Raw genomic sequence first — 16,089 nt, 5'->3', positions numbered from 1 at the left:
GCCAATGCCCATCCAGAGTCTCTCTGAGAGGTCAGCAGCTCTGGCTACGATCTTCATGAGCCAACTGGTCCATCTGGGACCAGACTCCCTCCCCACCCCAGACCCCAGCACCCAGCAGAACCCAGGTGGCCAGATGCCTACGTCATGTCCCATTCAGGCCACTGGCATCCAGCAGACTCCATGCCCACTCTGCAGGCCCCGGGCTGGCAGCCGCTCTGCTACTGTGCACCCCCTGCTCCCCTGCAGTGTGGGAAGCCTACAGGGACACAGCTTCACTGTGGAAAGCCACAGCCCATGGTGGGTGCTGACCCCCTGAGATTCTGCTCCTGCTCCTGGGAAAATTCGGCTTAAGCCAGCCGGGGGAGGGGCTGGGCTCCTCAGGGTGCTTGTGAGAGACATGGAGCCTGCAGACGGCGGGGCTGCGCTGTCACCTACGCCTGGCACATGGGACAAATCTAATAAATTCTGTTTGGGCGAACACAACCACGCAGGGAAGACTCATATGCTTCAAGTCTTGGCATCAGCTAGTCTGAGATTAATTATAAAATAAAATTATAACAATGAGAAGCAGTGACAGCCGAGGTGACTCCAGCTTTGTGAAGTGTTCCCACACCTCCACCCCCAGGATCCCACCATGTCCCTGGTGACCACTGCTGCCTGCCAGCAACAGTCCCACCGGGGAGGGGGACCCTAAGGCTCCAAGAGGTGATGCAACCCCCACCACACAGCAGGTTCCCAGGGCCTGCAGAACCCTCTTTCCTTCCTACGGCCAGTGGCCCTGCCCTGCCTGGGGACGCCGCAGCTCAGTCCCTACCTGGGTGTCCAGATTCTGCACAGACAGGCCCAGGCGGTCCAGCTTCTGGTTGACAAAGTTCACGATGGCCTAACCAGGGAAGAACAAGGGCCTAGCACACAGCAGGTGGATGCGAGGACCCGTGATTCCCTCCTACAGCGCACGTGGGCGGTGGGTGGGGTGGGCGGCCTGAGAGCCGCTAAGAGCTTTGATCTCTCCTACCTGTTTCACTGCGTTCACTTTCTCCGGAGCCAGCTTAAATAATTCATCAAAGACGTCCTCTGCAGACACAGATCCAATAAACACCTCATTACGATGCTATTATCTTTGTGCCAAACAGGGAATTTTTTTTTCACAAAAGTTTCTTAGAATAACCAGTCCAGAGGGAGCTGTTGTTTTACATCATGGTTCTCAAATAAAACAGACCTGGATTTGAGTCACTGCTCTCCTGGCCGTGTGGCCCCGGGGGAGTCACCTTCTCTCTCTGTGCCTCCCTAGCTGGGGTTGTTGCAGAGATGGAATTCGATAGCAGATAACACACCTGGCCCCATGGCACAGTGACTGGGCACACAGTAGGACTTCATAAACAGCCACTCTTCCTGCAGCTGACACCTGTTACTACATCGGCACAGCTGCATCCCTTTATCTGCCAGCTGGCACTCCCTCCTCCCAGGGCCCTACTCCACTCCCCAGGGCCACGGGAGCTGCCACAGGTGGGTGATCAGGGTCCATGAGTCTCCTCCTCTTGGTTTTAAATTGGCTGAGTGAGGACTGCTCCCTGCTGCCTCCCCCCACCCCCAAGAGTGTCTGAACCTGCTGCCTGCAAAAGGCCAGCTCTTTCAGCAACTCAGTCACTCCCTTGGGGTCTGGGAACAGCGGCTCAGGCCCTGGGGTCCAGCCTCGGGTGCCCATGTCCTCAGGCTAATGCCCTTTGTGCACTAGCTGGATTCCTGCTATTTGCAGCTAACATACCTCCCATGGGGACACTGGTCCTTGGGCACCAAATACACAGACTGGCCTGAGTTTGCTGTGGCTTCTGCCACTCGGCAGCTGTGTGACTCTAAGCAAGTCACAGCACCTCTCTCTGTTTCAGTTCCCTTGTTAGTGAAGGGGGAAAAGTAGCACCAAATAGCATCATGCACGTTAAAATGCCCCTGCTCTGTGTCCTTTCTTCACCCTCTGACACCCACTTCTCATGCTGCCCCCTGCCCAAAATACTGCTCCCTGGGCAACCCCTCATGTCCTCAGGCTGCCCCTCCTGCTACATACACAGATCCTCAGCCAGCCCTCCTTGCCCCTCCTTTCTCCCCAAACTCAGCCTTCCTCAGCCCCCATTCTCAGAAGCTCCTGGCAGGTTATTATCTCTACCTCTGCAGGGAAGGTGCCCCTCATAGCATCCCTGCCCACATAGCTATGTGTCTAAGTGGGGAGGGTATAGGGAGGAAAAATAGTGTTAGGATGGATGGATATGGGTGAATAGATAGGTGGTTGGATGGGTAGATAGATGAATGGGTGGATGAATAGGTGGATAGGTGGATAGATGAACGGATGGATGGATAGGTGTGTGTGTGGATGGATGGATGGATGGATGAATATATGGATAGGTGGGTGTATGGATGGATGGATGGATAGATGATGGATGGGTAGGCGGATGGATGAATGGAAGCATGAATGGATGGATGGAGGGATGGATGGATGGATGAATGCATGGATAGGTGGGTGGGTGGATGGATGGGTGGATAGGTGGATGGATGGATGGACAGGTGATGGATGGGTAGGTGGATGGATGAATGGAGGCATGAATGGATGGATGGAGGGATGGATAAACGGATGGGTGGGTGGATAGATGAATGGAAGAATGGGTTGATGGACGCATGGGTGGATGAATGGATGGATGGATAGGTGGGTGGGTGGATAAGTGGGTAAGTAGATAGATGAATGGAAGAAAGGATGGATCAATAGATGGATAAATAGATTAATGGATGGGAGGGGGAAGAGCTGGCCAGACCAGAGACAAAGGAATGGATGCATGAAAGAAGTAACAACTAGAACAATCAACTGATTGGTGAACAGCTCTGTCAGAAGAGCAGAAGCCACATTATTGCCCACTCACTATTGAGCACTGCCCACATGCTGAACACACTCATACATTATCTCCTTTAACCCTCACTGCCAGTTTAAAAGGTGAGTGCCCTTTTATAGATGAGGAAACTGAGGCACGGACAAGTTAAGATACTTGCCCAAACTTAAGTGGCTAATGAGTGGGAACACTGGTGTTTGAACCCAGGCCACTGACTCCAGAGCCCACACATTTAACAGACTCCACCATCACTGCCCATGTGAATTATAAATCTCTCTCCCCACAGGAACAGTATCATGAGAAGGAGCAGCCAGCTCCATGGATGGACAGAGAGAAAGAGGGACAAATGAATAAGAATGAGGCTTGAGATACAAACAGCAAGTGACAGGGAAATGAGAGAATGCTCAGCAATTAACCCTGCATTAAGACTTGTCTGCATTAACACGCATCAGATAGGAACAGATTTCCAAAAATGATGAAAGTACTCACTTGGAGGCTGGTCCTTGTCTGTGCTGTGCAGGGGGTGGAAAAAGCAAACAAATGGTTAAAAAAAAACACCCTGCAAACCTACAATTTCTCAGTATGACAAGCCTCAGTGCTGGCAAGGTTGCAAAGAAACTGGCATGCTTGTGGTTTTCCTGGCAGCTTTGTAGGTAGGGCAGATAGCAGAGAAGGTCTTTGTGGGAAGCAAAGGGCAGAAACAGGTTCATGCCCTTCCCTGAGGCTTCCACACCTAGAAACATTTGGACTTTGCTGGTTTTGTTGTTCGTGTTCTGTTCTGAGGGAGATACATCACACACATCATAAAGTGCACAAATCGTAAGTTCACAGCTTGTGCGTTTTACACATACACACCTGTGTGATCACCCCCACTTACATGCTGCAGAACCTCCCAGCACCCACCGTGTTCTCCCTTCCATCCTCTCCCTCCCTACGCTGACCACAGCTGCGATTTCTCTTGCCATCTGTTGGTTTTGCCTGTCCTGGAAGTTCATGAAAATGAAACCATACTGCGTGTCCTCTTTTGGGTCTGGCTTCTTTCACTCCGTTTTTATTGTTTTTGAACAATTTTTCTTCTTTTTTTTTTTTTGGTCACGTTTTTAGATCCACCCCTACCCCATAGAAGAGAAGTTCTGTACGTCCAGGGCAGGCCAAGTCTCTCTAACCACAGCCCTCCAGAAGAGAGCTGGGGCCCACGGGGCAGAGCCCAGCGGCCTGTGACAGAGACCTGGGCTCAGCACAGAGGCCAAGGCTGCCAGGAGAGACAGACACCATGTGCTGTCCACACAGCTGCAGCCCAGCCAAGCCTTCAGAGGATGGCAGCCCCACCTGGCCAGCATCTTGGCTGCATCCCTGTGAGAGATCGTGAGTTAGCGCCACACAGAAGCCAGCAAAGGTGGACCTGTTGGCAGCCTGTGCAGCCCCTGGGCCCATCCCTCTTCAGGCCCCACCTGTTCTGCTCCATGGGGAGCACGACAGCCATGCTCCCAGTGGGCGGGGAGCAAGAAGGCCAGCCCTAGTGGGTAGGGAACAGTATGGCCAGCCCCAGTGGGCAGGGAGCAGGATGGCCACACCCCCGGTGGGCAGGGAGCAGTATGGCCAGCCCCAGTGGGCAGGGAGCAGGATGGTCAACCCCAGTAGGTGGGGAGCAGGTGGCCATGCCCCAGTGGGCAGGGAACAGGTAGCCATGCCCAGTGGGCAGGGAGCAGGATGGCCACACCCCCCAGTGGGTGGGGAGTAAGACGGCCACACCCCCAAAGTGGGCGGGGAGCAAGACAGTCACACCCTAAAGTGGGCAGGCAGCAAGACGGCCAGCCCCTGGCCATGCAGGGGCCTCTAACTCTTAACAGCTTTGCAAGGAAAGAGGAACATCCTGCTCACGCTAGAGAGACAGATTCACTGGGCCCTGTACCCCAAACCCAGGGGCCCCCACCCTAGAGAACAAAGCAGGGTGGCTGGGAGGGGCCAGGCAGGGACCTGGTTGGAGGCTAGAAAGGGGTCCTGTGTGCTGCCGTGGGATTGAGAGGTCAGCGCAGCGTTTTCGGGTCTGAGAGAAAGCCACAGAATGTGAGGGCCCTTCCCACAAAGGTCAGGCAGATCTGCCCTGGCCCCCGCCCTGCCCCCATCCACCGCTGTGAGCCCCGGCCCCACCCATGGGCCCTCATCCTTCCCTCACCTGTATTCAGTGAGCTGTTCCACCAACTTCTCTGACTTCAGACCACTTTTGGTGCTCTAAGAAAAATAAAGGGGGAAGAAATTAAATAATCCAGAAAACTCTGGGGCCCAAAGAAGCCCCAGTGATCCGTTTGCTCTGTATCATCCCTCCTCAGGACAGCCTCTGGCTTAATTGTCTTTCTTCCCCAGGAGTCTTGAGGTTGGGGATGTGTCTGCCTCACTCCCCAAGGCATCCCCAGAGTCTCACAGTGGGAGGAGGGCAGTATCAATGAGCATGTGACTATGAACAAATGAATGGTGAAGGAGTGAATCAACGAAGTCACTTCTGATTTATGTTGGCAGTATAGACCAAGCCACACAACTGCTTGGTAGGGAATTATAATCAATGGTTTTAAAAAACAGTAGAAAGCCGGGTGTGGTGGCTCACGCCTGTAATCCCAGCACTTTAGGAGACTAAGACAGGTGGATGGCTTGAGCTCAGGAGTTCGAGACCAGCCTGGGCAACACGGTGAAACCCATCTCTGCCAAAAATACAAAAAATTAGCCAGGCACAGTGTCTCAAATCTGTAGTCCCAGCTACTTGGGAGGCTGAGGTGGGAGGATCACTTGAGCCGGGGAGGCAGAAGTTGCAGTGAGCCAAGATTGTACCATTGCATTCCAGCCTGAGCAATAGAGCAAGACGCCATCTCAAAAAAAAAAAAATAAAAAAATAGAAATGACTCTGACTGGGTGTGGCCAAACTTGGCTTATTCTCTTGGGGCGAGTCAGAGGCAAGCCCTCAGACACAAAGCCCCTATGCATGAGGGACCCGAGGCTAGGGTGGGGTGGAGGCGGTCATGAGAAGCAAAGGGCTGGTGGGGCCCCCTATTGTGATGCTCAGAGTCTGTCTGGAGAGGGAAGTCATGGATTCCTGGGTATTAACCGCAGCACAGGCAGGCCGCATGCTAGACAGAACATCTGAGGGTGGGGAAACCCGGCAAGGTTCCTAGAAAGAGAACAGGGCACTGTCACAGCCATCGGTAATCTCACAGGAGACAGTACCCTCATGGTGAGAGCATTGGTTTTGCCGCAGGGCGTGAAGGCTCCCCGTGGCAATGAACAGACGGCCACACATGGCTCAGGGATATGGCCTGACAGCCCCTGGCCTCAGCCTCCACCAGCCAGATGCCCTCTGCTGAGGTCAAGTGGAGCTGGCCAGCCGTGGACCTCCTCATGCCCCCAGGCCTCTGCAAGCCCCACTAGACCCTTACCAGCCCGTCCCCAGCTCCAGACAGCACCCCCTGACCATCCTGGCTGGATTCTATTTCTCAGGGTTCCCTGAAACTCACCCTGGGTCAGCCCCACCCCAGCCAGCTCCACCCATGCAGGGTACGGCAACGGGGGCCCAAGAGGCTCAGCTTCTGCTTACAAATCCCTGGGGCCCAGGCTGCTACCTCGATAGTGATGACCTCCACCTGGACGTTGGTTGGGAGGGACAGGTCGGGCTGGAAGCGCCTGGCCAGGGCCACAAGGAGGTGCAGGGTGGACAACAGGTCCTTGTTGAAGATGCCTGGGAAGAGAGTGGAGACAGGTCAGAGCCCAGGAGGCCGCCAAAACATGCAGCCAAATGGAGGCTTCCTCACTGTCAGAACAACCATCTGCAGACCAAGGAGGTCTGTGTCCAGCCTTCTGGAGAGCAGAGATCTGGAGATACGTGTTCAGAACGTACAAATCATCACACTTCACCCCATCGTCCCACTTCTTAGAATATAGCCCAGGGGTATGATCTACCTTGTGGAAGGAGCTCTAGACACAAAGATGTTTACTGCAGCACTGTTTACAATCGGAAACAACCAAGTGACCTCTGGGAAGGCACCGGCTGAACGATCATTAGATTTCAGCTGCATGTGACTTAATTCAGGGTTGATTTCATCAACATCAGTTACTGATTGTGAGACCTTACAATACAGGCTGCGAATGCAGGCGCATGGGACCCAACAAAACCTGGGTTTGAAAATGGACTCTGTTAAATCCTCACCGCCCAACCTTGGAGAAGCTGCATAACTTCTTCCAGCCTCAGTTTTCTCATCTGTGTGGGGTGGGGGGATATAGAGAATTGAAGGGAAGGAAATCTATACCAAACTGTGAACCAGGTGGGGTGGGGAAGTCTAGGTGTTTGGCACGCTCTCTTGGTTTTTGTGTTTCTTTGATAAGGAGTCTCACTCTTGTAGCCCAGACTGGAGTGAAGTGGCGCAATCTGGGCTCACTGCAACCTCTGCCTCCCAGGTTCAAGCGATTCTCCTGCCTCAGCCTCCTGAGTAGCTGGGATTACAGGCACCCGCCACCACGCCCAGCTAATTTTTGTATTTTTAGTAGAGATGGGGTTTCACCATGTTGACCAGGCTGGTCTCAAACTCCTGACCTCAGGTGATCCACCCGCCTCGGCCTCCCAAAGTGCTGGGATTACAGGTGTGAGCCACCGCGCCCGGCCAGGCACACTCATTTTTTGTACAAGCAGGCCCTGCAGATATTCCAATACTTTAATGAAATGAGAGTGTGGATGGGTGGACCACGGTACTTGGAACTCAACAGTGGCTGTCATTCAGATAGCAAACAGAGACTGTTTGCTATCCTTGGGCTGCACTTTGCAGCAGTAACACCCTCTAGGGCACAGACGTGTGCTGGGCTGTTGGCTGCTCAGCCAGATGCCTGACTGTGGCTGCCTGAGGCTTCTACCTCCTTCCTGACTCCCAGGTTGTACCCCTGCTGGGAGAAGGATGAGTGCGCCTTCCTGGTGGGTGAGAAGCCTGGAGCAGAAGGACCCCAGCGGCCCCACACTCCCCAGGGGTGGCCAGGTTGTGGCCCACGTACTCTCCACGCTCCACTTGGCCTGCCACTCCTCCAGCTGCAGACTCCGGTTCACGGCCTCCAGCACCACTGTGAGCTTGTGCTTCTGGCTTGTGGCTGTCAGGGCGATGTCCTCTGCTTCCAGCTTGAGTGCCGCCAGCCTCTCTGGAGGCAGGAGAGGGTGGTGAGGACCCCTGGCCGGGGACAGACCAGAGAGCACCTCAGGGACCCTCCAGGAGGCTGAGCCTGCCTGGTGCTTCAGGGAACATGGGTCTGGAGAGCCCATTCTTGGTGTTGGACCCTGGGCCATACTCATAGCCTCAATCGGGTATGCCCTCCAGCTTCCAGGAGACCCTCATCTACACAGAACAGGATTGGTGGGCCATGCAGGCCACATGACATGAGCAAGCCTCAGCCCCCTGAGCTGGTTGAGAGAGCCCACCTCACCTTGATCAGCCTGTGCCTGCAGCCCTTGCCCTTCTGTATAGCTGTGTCCACTTCATCTCTGCAGGGCAGTGTGGCCTAGTGGTTAAAGCCTACACTCCTAGGCTTCTATCCTGACCCCCCTGCTTCCCTAACCATGAGACCTTGGAGAAATTATGAGGCCTCTCAGAGGCTCCCTTTCCTCATCTGTGAAATGGGGATAGTAACAGCACAGGGCTATTCTGAGGATGAACTGCACCTGCTACATGGGACATGCCCGGAAGTGCTAGCCGCATGAGTGGGATTGTGCAGCCCATCTCCAAAGAGCTCGGCGAACACTGCGGAGGCTGGCCTCAGGCCAAGTGCTAAGGACATGGAATTGGGCCTCTCTGTGGCCTCCGAGACCACAGTTGTGTGCAGAAGAGATGCGTAGACCAGACATGACCACACAAGGGCAAAGGAGAGGGTGACTCTGGGGCTTGTGGGGAACACTTGCCCGGGACCAGGAGGAGGCCCTGAGAATGCACACCCCCTGCAAAGCCCCTTGGAGCTTTCCAGACTGAGGAGGAACATGGAGGCAGGAGCCCAGCCCTGCCCCCAGCCACCCAGGACTACCCATTTTCTCTCTAGCAGCCTAGGGCAGCCCGAGGGCGGGGACCATGGGTTCTTTTGTTAACTCCCAGCACCTCAAAACAGCAGGCACTCAATAAGTGTTAGAGAGGCAGTGTGGTGTGGTAGAAAGAGCACCAACCCTGGCGTCAGAGCCCCACCCTGAGCCCCAGCTCGGCCCCCTCACTCATGGGCTGTGGACGGCGCCTCCATCTCCCCAGCCCAGGCCCATCTAGAAAGTGAGACAGGTGTCCCTAAACCCGGGACCATTGTGGGGACTGAAGGGGAGAGCCTACCTGTGGGCCCTGGAGGGGCCGGGTCAGGGGGATGGGGCCGAGGCCCAGGCAGCCCCGGAAACAGCCACTTACGGAATAGCTGGTGTAGGACGAGCCCGTCGAACATGTCCTCCTCCAGGCTGCGGACCACAATGTGCTCGGGGAGAAGAGTGGCATTGATCCACTCCATCAACACCTGCAGGCTCCAAGGGGACAACTTTTGGGGGGATGGAGACTTCTCATCTGGCCCTCCACCTGGCTCGGAATGCCTGCCTCTCGCCTGCCAACTCCTACCCATCCTTCAAGGCCTGGTCAAATGTCACCTCCACTGGGAAGCCCTCCTTGATCTCCCAGGCTGTTAGGGGCCTGCTCCAGGTTCCTGCAGACTCCCTGCTTCTCTCCATCACAAACCTGAGCAGTGTGGGGCTGTCATTATCATGTGTGAGGTTTTAGTACCAGGAAGTGGGGTACTACCATAGCAAATACCCAAAAATGGGGAAATGGCTTGGGGAATGGAAAGAACTGGACAATAAGCACTTGATAGAAAAAGCCTAGATTGCCCTGAAGAGGTGGTCAGTAGAAATATGGATGTTAAAGGTGCCCCTGCTGAGGTCCTAGGAGGAAATGAGGGACATGACATTGGATGTGAAGATGGAGGTGGGGACTGCAGCGATGCATCCACAGATCTGGGAGACCAGGATGCTGCAGCCATCACAGCTGGGGGAAAGGGAGAAGACAGGGGTCCCCTGAGAGCCTCCAGAAGGAGCCAAGCCTGCCGACCCCTTGGTTGAGGGCCTCTGGCCTGCAGCACTGTAAGACAGTAGGTTTCTGTGGTTTAAGCCATTCAGTCTGTGGTCACATGTTACAGTAGCCCTAGGAAGCTAATGCAGGGGCTGCTGGTGCCCTGCCCACTCCTTGACTGGTGCCTACTGGCCCAGCTCCCATCTGCAGCTCTGCTCGAAACTGTCCCCACTCTGCTGTGCTCAAAAGGTCAGAGTGCCAGGGAATCAAGGCCCAGCCCTTTCTCAGGGAGCAGCTGTTCACTAAAGGTTGTCAGGAGGTTGTCGGGGCAGGGGTGGTGGTGTATAAATACCCCAGCTCCATCACCCCTTGGGCAGGAATGCTCTGAACTTGCTCTATGCTGGCTCCAGGGTACCCAGCAGGCTTGAGCCCCCAGAACCATGACCAGCTCCATCACTAACCGTGTGTTGGCCCCTTCCCTCCCATGACCCCTGGGATAACCTCCCAACTCAACTACTGGCATCCAAATCCTTGTCTCTGGATCAGCCTGTGGAGGAGCCCGAGCTGGGACGACGTGTCAGCACCCCACCAAGTCTTCCGGGCAAGACCACGGATGGTGTCCCCAGTGCCAGTCACAGGGCTGGGCCATGTGTGCTGGTCAAAGGTGGGAAAGGTGGATGGATGGAGTGAGGGAATAGGAAGGAGGATGGGAAATGGCCCACAAAGCCTCTGGGTATGGAAGATGGTGTAGGCCAGGAGGCCTCCCTGGAGGAGGCAACAGAGAGGCCATGTGGAGACTGGAGACACAGAGGCTGAGGGAAACAGAGGCCTGGAGCCCACCTGTGCCCAGCTGGTCCAGTGGCCAAAGCAGCAGACCCATGACCAAGGAGAGAACTAAGAATGGGTGACCCAGGCCCACCGCCACCACCTCACCAGTTCTCCTACACCTTGGGCAGACAAGCTGGGGAGGAGCACGGGCTTAGGGGCTGGCAGCTCATGTCAAACCACAGCTCCGTTACGGGCAGCTGCGTGCCCCTGACAGATGAGGTCACCTGTCTAAGCCTTGCTGTCTGTCCTGTCCCCGGGATGTAAGGGATAATAGATTCCCCTCAAATCCCATGGGGTTGCTGGGATGGTGTATGTGAAGGCACACAGTTGGTGCTCAATAGATGTTTGTTCATGCAGGCTCTGTGGGTGACTTGCTCCATTCAACAGGCCTTCCAGGGGTCTTCGGGGGTCGCCACCCCCCAGCCTGAGGCCAAGGAGTGGGGACGGCCTGCTGTCCCCGCCCCGTGGAGGCCGCTGCCTGGTCTGCCAAGAAGAGGCACCCAGGGAAGTCAGGGCTGTGGAGGCTGCTGTACCTTCTGCAGTTCTTCAAATTTGGGGTCCTTCCGGGAAGTGGGTGGCAGGTATTTCTTCTTTCCTCCTGGAAGCAGAGTGGGTAAGACAAGCGCATGGGGACCCTGTGGGGTGCTTGGCCACACTCCCTGCAGGTCACCCACAGATTTCAGCACCGCAGACCCAGGGGCACCGGTCCTGCCACTTCCGCCCCAGCGTGCTTTCCCTCATTTCCCTCACGAACACCAGCTCATCCTCAGACACTGCAGCATTTATACTTTGAGACATAAACTCGGAAGTTATTTCTTGATTACTTGACATTCAAAGTTAACTGGGTATCCTTTGTTTGATATATCTGGCAACCCTACCTATTTAGGTAAAGTGAAACCCCAGCCAGAGAGGGGAGGAGGTGCCCAGGCTCACCAGGCTCTAAGGGGCTAAGGTGGGACTTACCCCAGGTCTGCCAGGCCCCTCCATGGCCCCTCTCGTAGTCAGACTCCCCGGGGTGGCCCCCAGAGGCCCAGCAGCTCCCCTTCCCCAAGGCCATGGCCAGCATCTGCCCACATTTTAGACTCACAGAACCCACAAAATGTCAGGGCCAAGAAGGACCTCTGAGATCAACTAGTTCCAATGTACATGGGGGGATACTGAGTCAGCAGTGGCGACTGTCTTGCCTAAATTCACAAAATGCATCATCTCTCATGTGACCCCAATAAAGGCTTTTCCTAGATATTCTGAAAACCTTCAAGTACTACCCAGACCCATGTCTTCTGATGAAAGGGAAGGCAACAGCGTCATGGGCTGTTGTGCCCAGCACAGGGCAGGCTCTCAGCAAACACTTGGGCGAGTGAGCAGGCGAATGAATGAATGAAGGAATGAAGGAATGAGTGAATGGATATGGTGCTGCTCCTTCCTGGAGCAGACTTCTTGCCGCTTGAATCATCCAATGTCCCAGCTCTGCTTGCCAGAACTTTTAGTATCTTAAATCAGTTGTAAAACAAAAAATTAACGGGTTTTTTTGTTTGTTTTGTTTGGTAGTAACTAAGTCCTACTATTCTAACTCAGTAGCTTTCCTCAGGACACTTTCTAATCTTCAATGTTTTAAACACAGAATACCAGATGGTGAGGAAGACAGCCAGGTGACTCTGGACCAAGCTTGTCCCTTCTGGGGTCTCATCTGCCGTGCCAGGGACCCTGTTGGCGCTGGAGTTCTCGCTCCATAATACCCACTTAAAAGGCGGCATTCAGGGCTGGGTGCAGTGGCTCACGCCTGGAATCCCAGCACTTTCGGGAGGCCGAGGCGGGTGGATCACTTGAGGTCAGGAGTTTGAGGCCAGGCTGGCCAACATGGTGAAACCCCGTCACTACTAAAAATACAAAAATTAGCCAGGTGTGGTGGCAGGTGCCTGTAAGCCCAGCTACTTGGGAGGCTGAGGCAGGAGAATCTCTTAAACCTGGGAGGCGGAGGCTGCAGTGAGCCGAGATCCTGGCACTGCACTCCAGCCTGGGTGACACAGTGAGATTTTTGTCTCAAGAAAAAAAATAAATAAATAAACATTAAAAGGCGGTATTCACAGGAGCTGGAGAAAGCCGCATTCTGCTCCCTTCCCTTAAATTATTTCACACATTTTCTTTGTCAGCACATTTATGTTTTTGTGGTTACATAAATTCCAATGAGTTCACCTAAAGCCCCTCCCCACTGGGACATCTGGCTGCTTCCTTGCATGCTGTTGTTCATTTGTTTCTTTCAGAGAACACAGAGAGGGTGACAGCTCTGGGTACCTGCCCCTGTCCTTCTTTTGAGCCATCTCCTAGAAGGGAGGTTGCAGGAACTGTGGCCGCCAACCCCCCAAAGGGCTCATGACACAGAGCTTTACTGAAAGGGCGACCTACACTCGTTGAATTGCTCCATCCTATGCTCACCCCACTTTTGAAAGAGACCCACACGTGTGAGGGGAGCACGTCAGGAGCCCCACACCCTGCAAAGTATCACTCCATGGTGGACATCGCTGTGTGGTCCGTGTGGAACCTCAGTTCTGGGACCACCCTCCTTGGGCTCAGAACCCAGGTCCACCACTTGCTAAGAGTTTCCTGTTACTGTGGCACGTTACCCCTTGTGCCTCAGTTTCCTCATCTGTATAAAGCAGGCACTGATGCCCGCCCTTGAGAATAAATGAGTTGCTCTCGGTAAGACGTGCTGGTGCAGTAGGGGCACTCAGAAGGCTCACAGGACGAGAGCAATCGGTATTCACCATCGTAATCCACACCGCCTCTCATCTGGAGAGAAGAGGTTCTAGCTCTGCAGAAGGTCCCAGGAGGAGGAGTTAGGTCAAGCATAAAGCAGAAGGTGGAGGCAGGGGTGAGCAGAATTGGGCACTCAGCTGACAGCTGGGAAGGCACTGCAAGTCCCAGGCATGGCCAGGCTCACTCTTGCCACACAGACCCTCACCCTCCACCCTCAGACCTGCGTGGGCACACACCTTTTGAGAGCTCCTCCTCCGCTGGGGGCTCCACCCCCTTGGGGAGCTGCAGCAGGTCGTACAAGAACTCTGGTTCCATCGCCTCCCAAGCCTGTACAGAGGAGGCAGGAGAGGGCGTCACAGTCTGAGAAGCCCCAAACTCACTGAGCCCCTCATTTCCTCTAGAACTGGAGGCACAGAAGGAGGGTAGAAGCCAGGTTCCGGGGACACGTCACCATGCCAGCCTAGGCAGGGGGTACGGGCCCTGTGAGAAAGAGCCCTTGAGCCAACCCTTGCGGGGTGATGGGGTAGAAAAAGGCACAGAAGCTGAGGGAGGGCACAGCCAAGCAAAGGCTTGGTGGAGGAAGTGGTCCTTCCTCAGGCAGGTGCAGAGCGGCCGCCCACCGTGCTCCTGCACCCCCAGCCCCCTACCCAGGGACCCCCCACCCTATCCCAGACAGGACAAAGTAGGTACAGCTCACTCCTCAGAGCTTGTCAGGTTGAGCTCAAGGGAAACCTCCCCGGTCGGCCTGTGTGGGGCTGGCTGAGGTGGATACGTGGAATGGTGACATCTCCCATCCCATAAACCGGAAGGGCGAGAGTTGACAGAGGCACTGTTCATCTTCCTCCTCCTCATTACAGGCAGAAGGCTGGGCTCACCACATGCCCGGGACAGGGGCAGACCCAGAGGCCAGCCCAGCCCTCCTTCCTGTTCCCCTGGCCCACTTCCTCTCCTGTGAAGGCTTCACTGGCTCGGCTGGCGCCTTCTGGCCTCCCTCTTCCTCCCTTTTCAGCCCCTGAGTCTTGTCAGTGTTTTCAAACTCAATCAGACGTTGAGGTAGGGGAGTCACACGGCAGAAGTTGGTGGCCAGAGCAGGGAGCCCCCTGAGCTGTGGGAGACGGAGGCATTCGCTCGACTGGAGCCACCCATGTCACACCAGCAGCCAGCCTGGGGTGGGGGATGCCAGACTCCATCCTGCCCTGTAGCATGGAGGTGGTGGGGACACAACTGACTCCCAGCCCCTTAATATCCAAGCTGAGGGCCATGGCCAGAGAAAACGAAAGCGCCTGGCCTGGGCATCAGGAAGCCTGGGTCCCAGGCCAGCTCCTCCTCACTCAGGCTGTGTGACGCTGGGCAAACCCCCTGCCCTCTCTGGTCCTGATGCATGGTTACAAGGAGGGCCTGGACTCGATGCTGCCCAAAGGGATCAGCAGCCTGGGCAAGCCCCTTCCAGACCCCAGGGCCTCAGTTTCTTCACCTGGAGACGGAGGGGTTGGCTGAAGTTCAGAGGCGGCAACTCCTCAGTAGAACAGGGAGGGAGGACGCCGAGCAGCCTCTGAGCAGGGGCAGCGGGAGGGGCCATGGGGACTCAAGGTCCCACTTTACCCACTCCCTTCCCCGGGTGGCCTGGGCTGGGACTGCACTCTGGGATCCTTCCCAGGTGGTGTCTGGGCCCCTCCCTCCGTGACCCCCAACACTCAACTATGGTGGCCCCGATGCCAGAACTCACCCAACCGCTTTCCACGCAGGAAAACAAAGGCCTAGTGGGTGCAAAGGGTGGTCCCTGGGTTCCGAATGGAAGCAAGTTCCGGGTTCTTCTGGGGTCTTCGGGGACCAGGCCGGGAGGCAGGAGCCCCGCTGCTCACTTCCTCCAGGGCCCGTTCAGCCCGCAGGAGCTTCCTCCTCTCTGCGGCAGAGCCCGAGGAGGGTGGATGCCGTGAAAGTGAAGCTGCCACAAACCTCCAGAAAGCTCTGCCCGGAGCCCCAGCGCCCGCCGTGCCGCCTGGGCCCCCGGGGTTCTGCAGGCCACTTAAACTCAATGCTTTTATTTCTCCCCCTCTCCCCGCCTTCCCCAAACCATGCCAGTTTCCCCGCAGGCTGTTCACCTCCAAAACGGCAGCTACATAGGCCAGAGCCTGGGGTCGACCCCCACAACCCACCACCAGCACCCTGTCAGCCTGGCCTCCACGCTCCATCCCGCACCACCGTCCTCCCACCTCCACACCCCGCCCCCGGCCAGGCCCCTTCCTCTGCCGGGACCACGCAGGAGACTCCTACCTGGACTCTTAACTGCAGACTTCCCCACGTCCCCTGCCCGCCCCTGAGCTGAGGCTCCCACAGGCCCTCGGAGGAGTGAGTCACTTCCTGTCCCCACTCACTCAAACCCACCAATGGCGCCCAATAGCTCTTAAAATAAAATCCAGGCTGTGCAGCCCAGCCCATGAGCCCCAGCATAAGTAACCTGCCAGCCACACCTGCGTCCTCATTCCCTAACCTCTCTCCCGGCCACAGCGACCACCTGCCTCCCTGCCTTGGCATCTTCACATGTCCTGTTCCCTCCACCTGGAAGCCCCTGCCCCAGTTTTCAT

The 16,089-nt window shown here is 55.8% G+C and overlaps 1 protein-coding gene across 3 annotated transcripts in view; it reads right to left on the bottom strand.

The window, feature by feature from the left end:
• PARVG (parvin gamma) overlaps positions 1 to 15,842 on the bottom strand; it is a 29,535-nt gene extending 13,693 nt beyond the window's left edge. For 2 of the 3 annotated variants that reach the window (XM_055374831.2, XM_019018491.4), the window contains exons 1-11: positions 15,779 to 15,842; positions 15,231 to 15,407; positions 13,741 to 13,831; positions 11,284 to 11,348; positions 9,275 to 9,377; positions 7,899 to 8,039; positions 6,482 to 6,597; positions 5,050 to 5,105; positions 3,363 to 3,385; positions 1,016 to 1,074; positions 815 to 883 (exon numbers count right to left, since the gene is read on the bottom strand). In XM_055374831.2, the coding sequence (XP_055230806.1) occupies positions 815 to 883; positions 1,016 to 1,074; positions 3,363 to 3,385; positions 5,050 to 5,105; positions 6,482 to 6,597; positions 7,899 to 8,039; positions 9,275 to 9,377; positions 11,284 to 11,348; positions 13,741 to 13,819 (711 nt within the window). In that variant the 5' untranslated portion in view covers positions 13,820 to 13,831; positions 15,231 to 15,407; positions 15,779 to 15,842. The remainder of the gene's footprint in view (positions 1 to 814; positions 884 to 1,015; positions 1,075 to 3,362; positions 3,386 to 5,049; positions 5,106 to 6,481; positions 6,598 to 7,898; positions 8,040 to 9,274; positions 9,378 to 11,283; positions 11,349 to 13,740; positions 13,832 to 15,230; positions 15,408 to 15,778) is intronic. The other variant, XM_055374830.2, reaches the window with a different exon arrangement.
• Positions 15,843 to 16,089: the final 247 nt, after the last annotated feature.

The sequence above is a fragment of the Gorilla gorilla genome, chromosome 23 (assembly GCF_029281585.2).
Source record: "Gorilla gorilla gorilla isolate KB3781 chromosome 23, NHGRI_mGorGor1-v2.1_pri, whole genome shotgun sequence".
Classification (NCBI taxonomy): domain Eukaryota; kingdom Metazoa; phylum Chordata; class Mammalia; order Primates; family Hominidae; genus Gorilla; species Gorilla gorilla.
This window is presented reverse-complemented; position numbering and strand designations above follow the sequence as displayed.